The 8,754-nt window shown below is 56.3% G+C and overlaps 1 protein-coding gene across 1 annotated transcript in view; it reads right to left on the bottom strand.

The window, feature by feature from the left end:
- CSPG4 (chondroitin sulfate proteoglycan 4) overlaps positions 1–8,754 on the bottom strand; it is a 36,118-nt gene that overhangs the window by 11,409 nt on the left and 15,955 nt on the right. The window contains exons 2-3 of the mRNA XM_015597739.2: positions 4,739–4,902; positions 7–3,308 (exon numbers count right to left, since the gene is read on the bottom strand). Coding sequence (XP_015453225.1) covers positions 7–3,308; positions 4,739–4,902 — 3,466 coding nt within the window. The remainder of the gene's footprint in view (positions 1–6; positions 3,309–4,738; positions 4,903–8,754) is intronic.

Raw genomic sequence — 8,754 nt, 5'->3', positions numbered from 1 at the left:
AACTTTGTGGCTGGCTGGCCAGCCCGGAGTAGCTGCCCCCACTGTGGGCCAGCTGTGACATGGTAGTAGACCTCATCCCCACTGCGGATGTCTAGGTTGGTGTCCAGGTGGAGCACGGCTGTATCAATGGTGCCCTGGCCTCCTTGAGGGACCACAAGGCTGGAGCCATTGGCCACACGGAGGTAGGGCTCAGAGGCCTGTACTTCGAGCAGTGCAGTGGCCTGATGCTGCCCATCAGACACCTGCAGCTGGATCCAGCCACGGTCAGCCCCCGAGTGCATGAATAGGACTCGCCTCTTCCTGAGGTCCTCCTGGGTGAAGCGGTAGATGGGCCGTGTGGGCTCATCCACAGCCACAATACTGCCAAAGAGGAGGTCCTTGCGGGTCAGCACTAGCTGGGCATCAGCAAAGCCCGAGTCGGCATCACTGAAGGCCACGTCATCTGTAGTGAGCAGCCGCCGCCCACCCCGGGCCACGTGGAAGACACGGCTGATGGTCTGCACAGGGGCATGGTCATTCACAGGCTGGATGGCCACTCGGAGGACACCCCGTACCTCTTCCCAGGCCATGCCACCGCTGCCCTCACCCTGGCGTGTAGCTACAAATGGGATGTCATCCTCTGTGGTCTCAGAGTCATCATGCTGGTACACCAGCCGACTGTGCAGCAGGTCCTCATTGGTGAAGGATGTCACCATGCTGGTCTTGTCTTGTGCCCCTCGCCATGCCAACTTTCCATGGCGGGGCCGCTCCATGACCTCATAGAGATAGCTGGCACTGTTGAGACTCTTGACAAAGAGGTGGTCAGAGGAGAGGATGGCCTCACCACCCTCTGGCACTGAGAGGAGGGTGTTGGTGAGGACGGGAGCGTCTGGGTCACCACTGATATGTATGGGGAAGGTGTACAGCGGGGAGAAGTGTGGTGGAGCTGTGACACGGAAACGGAAGACATCCTCAGCTGCCTCTGAGGCACGTGCTGTGGCCCCATAGGTCACCCGACCGGCCTGCAGATCATCCTGAGTGAAACCCTGACCATCTGACAGCCTTGTGCCTTGGAGCCGAAGATTACCCTTCCTGGGGGCCTGAACAACCTCATAGTGGAAGGTGGTGGGGCTTGGTCCTGCTTCCTCCAGAGTGGCCTCTAAGTGGGCTGTGGTGAGGGCCTCCTGCCGGGTGTTCTGAGTGTGCAGAGGCTCTAGCCGCAGCAGCCACACGGTGGCTCTCTGGACCGTCACCATGAAGGACAGATTGCTCAGGGTCTCCTGACCCACTTGTACCTCCAGGACCAGATTCTCCACTGTGTCCTTGGCCCGGTGCTGAGGGTCGGTGCTCAGGTACCTCACACGGCCCTGCTCCACATCCCGCTGGGAGAAAGCCTGTGTGGCCCGCCACTCGGCGCCCTCCACCCCACCTGCCCCCTGCTTCTGTAGCTCCCCGAACTGCAGGATCTCGGTGACTCGGAACAGCACACTCACGTCCTGTCCCACAGCGTTTGTCTCCACTGACAGGTTGGTGGGCAAGAGAGGTACAGCAGAGCCCTGGGCCAGGTGCAGCCCTGTGTTGTGGCGGATCTGAATGGCTGGCCGGACAGCCACCACCTTCAGTGTGGCGGGGGGGCTGGCCTGCAGCCCGTCACTGACGCGGAATATCAGGTCCTGGGTAGGCCCGCCACGGTGGGTGTAGACAAGGCTGCCCTCCTCCAGCTCCAGGCAGGAGAACTCTGTTACTGGCTCCCCAGGCTGGTCTTGGCGCTCCACAAGGTGGCTGGCTGGGGTGCCAAGGAGCTGGAAGGTGAGGCCCTCGCAGGCGGAGTCTGGGTCATAGGCCTGGAAAATCTCAGGCCCCAGTGGCTTCTGCGTGTGTTCCAGGATCACCATTAGGCTGCCATGTGGGAAGATGATGTGGGGCGGGTCATTGACAGGGTTTATCTGAATGGGCAGAATGTAAGTTTGGCCCCTCCGAAGGCAGGAGGGCACAGTCCCCCGAGCTGTCACTGACACCTCCAGTACCAGTTGGTCAGAAGTGTCCTCAGAGCCATCGTGGACGAAGCGGGCCTTGCGGTTCACCACGTCCAGGAGGGTAAACATTTGCCGAGTCTGCGCACCCGGGATGTCCAGCTCTAGTTGGCCATGGCGCGGTCCACGGCTCACACTGAACAATACCTGGGATTTGCGCAACTCGGCCTCACTCAGGTCCAATGTGGGCTGCACGTGGCGCCACTCAATCCAGGCTGTGCCACCCTCAGCCACCACTAGGGGGTTGATGGTCAGCAGCTGGGTGAAGTTGGCAAAGATAGGAGGCAGCCCGGGTTCAGGCACGCAGGGCTCAGGCAGCTCCATGGCTGGCCAAGCCTCAGGTCCCAAGGCAGAGAAAGCTTCGTAGGGGCCATAGGCATCCTCTTCGTATTCATCCTCCTCAGGCCTGCAGCCAGCCACCATGTTTCGAGTCAGCATGGCTTCCCGGAGCCCCCACCTCTGGCCATTGACGCTGAGGTCTTCTATGCAGCCCTGCAGTGAGACACTGACAGCTTCTGGTGCTAGGCCCAGGCGGTGTTCCTGGAGATGGCGAGAGGCCTCTGTGTCCAGCCCCCCAAGGAGGAGACTGCCACGTGGCTCCAGGTAGCTGAGGACCCCACGGTTGGAAGTACGTGTTGGGTACTGGTCCACAGAGATTTCTAGCCGGTGAGCATCTATGAGGACACGAACCTCGTGGGGCTGCCCATCGGCCACAGGCATACTATTGTGGAGCAACATCGTGCCCTGGCCCTTCTCGACCACAGCCCGCAGATGGCCCTCAAATACATCCACGTAGATGAAGTCCCCATGCCGTCCCCCTGCTTGGAAGGCCAGAGGTGCTTGCTGGCTTCGTGTGGTGAGTGTAAACTCCAGGGTTCCTTCATCCTGAGTGCCCCAGGCAGGGAAGGCAGCCAATGAGTGGAGCCCAGAGAAGCCCAGGGCCACATCATCACCAGCAGAAAACTCTTCAGCACAGCCTTCATGCACGTCCGGGGTCAGTGGCAGGAGGAGGCTGCGGCCATTCAGAGTGGCTATATGGAGGCAACCCCTCAGGGGACGGCTGGTTCCCTTCAAGTAGGGCAGGCCCAGGCTCCCAGGACCCCCCACAAAGAGCCCATAGGGGACCTCCAGGGGGACCCTGGGGACTTGGGCTGAGGCGTTGAGGAGCCCATCGACTGACAACCAGGCCCAGCCGTCTGATACTGTCAGCCCTACGGTGTGGAGGATGGAGTCACTCAGCAGCGCCTCTGCGGGGGTCTGTAGCCTCAGCTTCTCCTGGCCTAGGGCGAGTCTGACCTGAGGAGAGATGGAGGAGTGGTAGGTGGGGGGAGCACAGTGAATCTATCACTTCTGCTGGAAAAACATAATTGGTTCCCAGGCATACTTGCAGGCCCCAGAGCAGAGGGCCTCTCATGCTACCTCTCTCTCCTGCCTGCCATCTCTTTACTCACCATCCCCTATACTCACCAAAGTGATTTCCATGAGGCCTGGATGGGATCTGGGTCCTGATATGAGTCAGATGTGGTCCCTGCCCACAAAGAACTGACATCTAGAAGATGTTCTCCTAGACATTCGACCTGGATTTTTTATTCTTTCTCTCTTTCCTTGGGTAAGAGGTGCCATCAAATTCACCCTGGAACACAGCAGATTCTACCCTGGAATCATGAGGGCACCTGGGAACTCTCTGCCGAGGGTCCTGAGTGGTGACACTGGGGTCACTGAGGCAGTCAGGCTCACTGTTCAGGGATGGGAACCCACTCAGAGGCTCTGAGTTGTGAAGTGAGGGGAGATCACTGGGGAGAGAAGAGGGACATGGTTCTAACACCAGAACTGGCTCTGGTGCAGTGTTCCCACAACTAGATGGTAGAACAGGTAGTGGCAGAGTAGGGGAACTGAAAGAGCAGAGTACTAAGAACCATGACCTTGGAAGTCCAAGTATGGAGCACTTCTGTAGGAGCGTGGCTTCATAGCACCGGCTAAAAGGAGGAAAATCATGACCAGACAATACCAGTCTGTGTTCAACAGTGACACCTGGTAGCAGCATATGGACTGATGGATGATTAAGCCATAGTCCCCTCCCGAGTGGGATGTGGAAGCAGATGGCTTTCCCAAATTTGGACTAAGACCTCGGCTTCTCAAACTCGTCATTGTTAGGGGGAAACCTCAAGAGAGAGCTAGAGGACTCTTTGCTGATAAAGCTTGTGGTGACTTGAAGGATTAAATGGAAAAATGAAGAACCTGTGGCAGTACTGTTGTTACTATCATTGACAGACAATGATTGGTGCTGTGTAGAAGGATGCACAGGGGTGTTGGAGCCCAGGAGAGGGGACCCAGCCCAGGTGAGCACCAGGGAGGAAGGGATGTCCACACTGAGACTTCACAGAGAGGCTGGAGTTAAGCAGGTGCAAGGAGTGGGTGAGGCAGACACCAGGCAGAAGTAGTGGAGATAGAAAAGACCCAGCAGCAAGAGACCGCAGATAACCAGGGAACTGAAAGCCATCAGTGTTTTTGGAGCTCAAAGGGCAAGCTAGGTTTGTGGTGAGAAGTGAGGCTGGAGAGCAGGAGGGCAGAGCCAGTTCGGGAGAGACTTACAGCTCAAGGACACTACTGTCCACTCACAGTGGAAAATTTGAGACTCCGAGGTGAAAATGACTTGCACAAGGTCACACAACGAGTTGGGCACCATTGAAAGCTAGAGAGGAGACTTGCAGGGAGATGTTACTGACCTGCAGGTGTCCAGAGTGGAGCTGCAGGAGGAGGTGGTCAGTTGGGCCTGCTGCCAGGAGAAGCAGGGCTTCGGGCTGAGATGTGGAGAACTGCAGCTGTAGGTCTATGTTGGTCAGAACTGTGGCCACAAGCACCTCCAGGTGGTTCTCACCGAAGAAGGAGACTGTGTGAGAGAGGGTGCTGTGGTCAAGCCTTAGATCCCTGCCTAGAGGATCCCTGCCTAGAGTGGACAGATGGGCTGCAGAGAGGGATTTCATGTTGGTGTGCCCTCGTGGTTCACCTATGTGGTGCTGTTCTGCAGGCCTCAGCCAGATCCCAGCACCTGCTTGGTCCTGACACCAGAAGGCATGGCCTCACCCTGTGTCCAGCCCAGATCTATGAAGGCAGCCTGACCCAGCAATTCCAAGCAACTCAGGTTTCTTCCTCAAAGAGTTCTTGGGGCCAGAGGCCTCTGCCATCAATGGCTTTCTTCTCCTTAGAAGAAAGGCAGCCCGAGCAAAATCTCTATGCTAGATCTGGCCCCAAGGGAAACCATCACTGGTGTGAACCATCACATGCCTGGTGGTGGCAAACCCCAGGATGGACTTCCAGGAGAATAACCTTTACCCCAAATAATCTCCTAAGTGCCCTTATGCTTTGGCTTCTTGGCAATAATTTCCATGCCATGCCCCACCTCTGTGGGTTGACTGGGGCCATGGCTGGGGCCTGGTGGTGGTGCTGTCAGCACCCATCCCTGCTTTTCTCTTTGGCCATGCTCCCAGGTGCCTTTGTAAGCCTGAGTATAATGAGGAGCAAAGGTCCTGAGGCCCGATAGAGACCATGTGCAGTGCTGGACCCCAAACGGGCCAACGCTTCCCCCATCACTCCATATTGCATCCTGCTGTAGAGCTATAATGGCCCCTGGTGAATGGTCAGATCTGGACCCTGGCCATGGATTCGGGGATGACAACAGCAGAGTTCTCCAAACCTGGGTCTGAGGCTGAAGACAAGACCTGGGAGGGGCTGAGGGTTTGCTGGGCAGGCCAGCAGGCCTCTCAGGGCAGTAGGGATTTCCTAGAGTTAGTACTCACTGCTCAGGGCACTTTCTCTTTTTAAGTGTCTACCTCTTTCTAGACAGTTTCTCAAAATTAGCCTTTCTTGACCTCCAACCTGCTGCCACAATTTCTGGTCCATTCCTTTGTGGAGATTAGGGCCTAATATAACTTTGATTCTGTCCCTCAGGCATCCAAGGCTGGGGGTTGCAGAGAGGAATGGGTTAAAAAGATGATTCATCCCTGTTGGGATTCTCTTAAACCCTGAGTAAGTGAATAAAGGCTGATAGCCTTGACAGGGATGATCAGGCACTGGCCACAACGCTGTTGGTCCCCGGCCAGTCTAAGCCAGCTGACATGCACCTAAGGAAGTAGCCACTGGAGGAGTCTGAGGCATGTATGCCCTAAGGGCAGCCAGCACCACCCAAGGGATGTCCAAGAAAGATAATGCTCTTCCCCTTGGGCTGAGCTGAAATCCCCTCTAATTATCTTCTTTTGCCAGCACTTGCTGGCAACACCAGAACCTTGTCTGGGAAGCTAAAGGAATCAAACAAGACTTGCAAAACCGTCTGGGCGGGCATGGACCAGCAGGCCCAGCAGACCTTGGTGCCGGTAAGGGACAGACCAGAGGACTGGTAGGTGGCGGGCACTTACGGGGTGACTTATCTGCAAGGACACTGACTCTTAAGAACAAAACACAGCGGACTACACTCAGGGCAGCCAAAGCACAGAGGGTGGGGGCATGTGGTCCCTGCAGAATGAAGGCACCACTGCTAGGAGCTAGAGCTCCTAGCAGCTGGCAAGAGGTGATTGTTAAATTTTCAGGGATTTTGTAAGCCAGGTGATGTTGACCAGTGAGAATATTTATACCATGGAAAGAGGCCAATACTACAAATCAGGGCTCCCTCTCTTCTAGAGAGCCTGTTGCTGAACATTTACAGGGAGAGGGCCCATCTCCCTCCCCCGTGTGGTAGTGAGCCTCCACACCCACCCATACTCCTTTTTACTGAAGTAGACGGCTGGCTCTAACCACTGAGCCACCTGCCTCCAGGGCTCTCTAGCAGGGGAGAGCAGCAGCCTGTTTGGTTCTCTAGGCCAGAGTGGGAGGGAAGCAGGAAGTAGAGGTTCTTTCCAGAGGTCTGGGGTTTGAATGGGCTCATTGAGGGGCTGGGCCCTGCTGTTTCCGGTGGGGCCAGGCCAGGAAGGACTCACACAAGCAGTCTTGTGCTGCTGGGAGTACACAGGCCAGGCAACCCCCCTCCTCCCTGCCCCAAAAGAGGCCTCTGAGGCCTTACTGGCCAGGATTTTGGAAAGTCTGACAGCGCCACTCCCCTCATCCCACAACCTTCCCGGTCTCCTTCTGTCCCTTTTATCGTCTCTGATAGTCTGCAATTGCAAGAACCCATAATCCCTGTCCTGGGTGGGGATGGCCAGTTGGAGAGGGACTTCTAATGGATGGGGGTGCTGGATAAAAAAGTAATGACCTAAGAGTCAATCCCTGAGGGCTTCCTGGAGGAGGTAAGGTGGTGTAGAAGAGCAGAATGGGAGGAGATTGGGCAGTCTCAGAGGGTAGCAAGGACAAGTGAGAGACTGGCAGGGATATATAGGCTCTGGAAAGTTGAAGACGGAGAAGTAGAGAGAAAGGTAGCATGGACCAAGCTGGGCTTAGTGGCCTGATGGGTTGCCAGATGGTGGAGGAGGAGAGGAGGCATTAGCACTGCCTGGACACCTGCCCTTGGCTCTCTTGGGTCAAGAAGACCTGTGATTCATCAAAACACCAGCTTAGGCTTGCAGCAGGTGGAGAAGGGCTCAGTGCTGGCCTCCAGGTTACTATTCTGTAAAATGAGCATTCCTTTCCAATCCTTCCTCTTCTTGTCTGTGGGCATTAGTCCCGGAGGTCCCTTCTCGGTCTGGAGGTCTGTTCTCTAACATAAGTGTGCAGAAGGTTCATGTTGTAGGCTGCCTGGGTGGTGCCAAACCTTTGGCATGGGGAGATCAGGATACCCAAAGAGTCTGGGGGACAAATGGAGGAGCAGGAAGAGTTCCACATACATGGGGTCTCTGCCTGGAAGAGAGTACATGGTGAGTGTCCAAGGCTATGCAGATGTGTATTTGCCTGTGTGTGCAAGTGTGTGGGTGGCTGCTGGGGGTGTGTTTTAGGTTTGCCTAAGGCTGTGTGTTTGCGTATGTGCATGTGTGTGGGCCAGGAGCTGCCAGGACAGAGCAGTGATTATGCCCAGGCCTGTCCTGCCCCTTGGTGCCCGCCCGCCATGACTTGGCTGGGCCTGGCTCCATGAAAGGGGCCCTGTGTTCCTGGAGGGTTCCCACCCCTCCTGCCCGGCGCCCATCCATCCAAAAGGTTTGCTGAAGGTGGAGAAGGCCCACAGCGTCCCACCCTTCCTGCCCATGAACAGGGTGTTGCTGTCTGGGCCCAATGCTGGGTGGCTCCATCCCTCTTGCTGAGACGAGGGCTGGGAGCACGGAAAGAGCCTGTGTCCTTCTCCAACAAGCCCCTTCTCACATAGGGTGGTGAAGTCTGGGCCAAAGGCCCTTAGCAAGCTATTCTCTGGCAGGGTACAGGTTATATGGTCATCTCTTGGCTCGCTGGGGCATTCCTAGGATATTTATGAATGGGGACCTGGTCCTTGCTCCTGAGGGGACCCCAAACATGAAGCTTACTCCCATCATGATGCTCAAGTCTCTGCCGGTCAACAGGCTCTTGGGACAAGGGGTCACTATGTGAGGAGTATCTCTGCCCATCAGGCTCTCCAACCCACTCCAGGCTGGCCAGGGGTAGGTCTCAAGCATGGGTGCCTTTCCAGTCTGGGGGCCTGCAGCAAACCCTGATTCTTCTGCGCCCTAAGGACCCCTGGGGCTAACCAAACTGTCTTTATCCTTGGCTTTGTCTCATCTTTCCTTGTCTCTGTCTTGGGCATTTAGCCATCCTGCTGCCTGTGTCTGCCTCTGCTTTTCCTCATCTTTCC

This window comes from Pteropus alecto, unplaced genomic scaffold, assembly GCF_000325575.1.
Source record: "Pteropus alecto unplaced genomic scaffold, ASM32557v1 scaffold38, whole genome shotgun sequence".
Taxonomy (NCBI): Eukaryota; Metazoa; Chordata; class Mammalia; order Chiroptera; family Pteropodidae; genus Pteropus; species Pteropus alecto.
The sequence above is the reverse complement of the archived record's forward strand: the minus strand, read 5'-3'. Positions and strand labels throughout refer to the sequence as shown.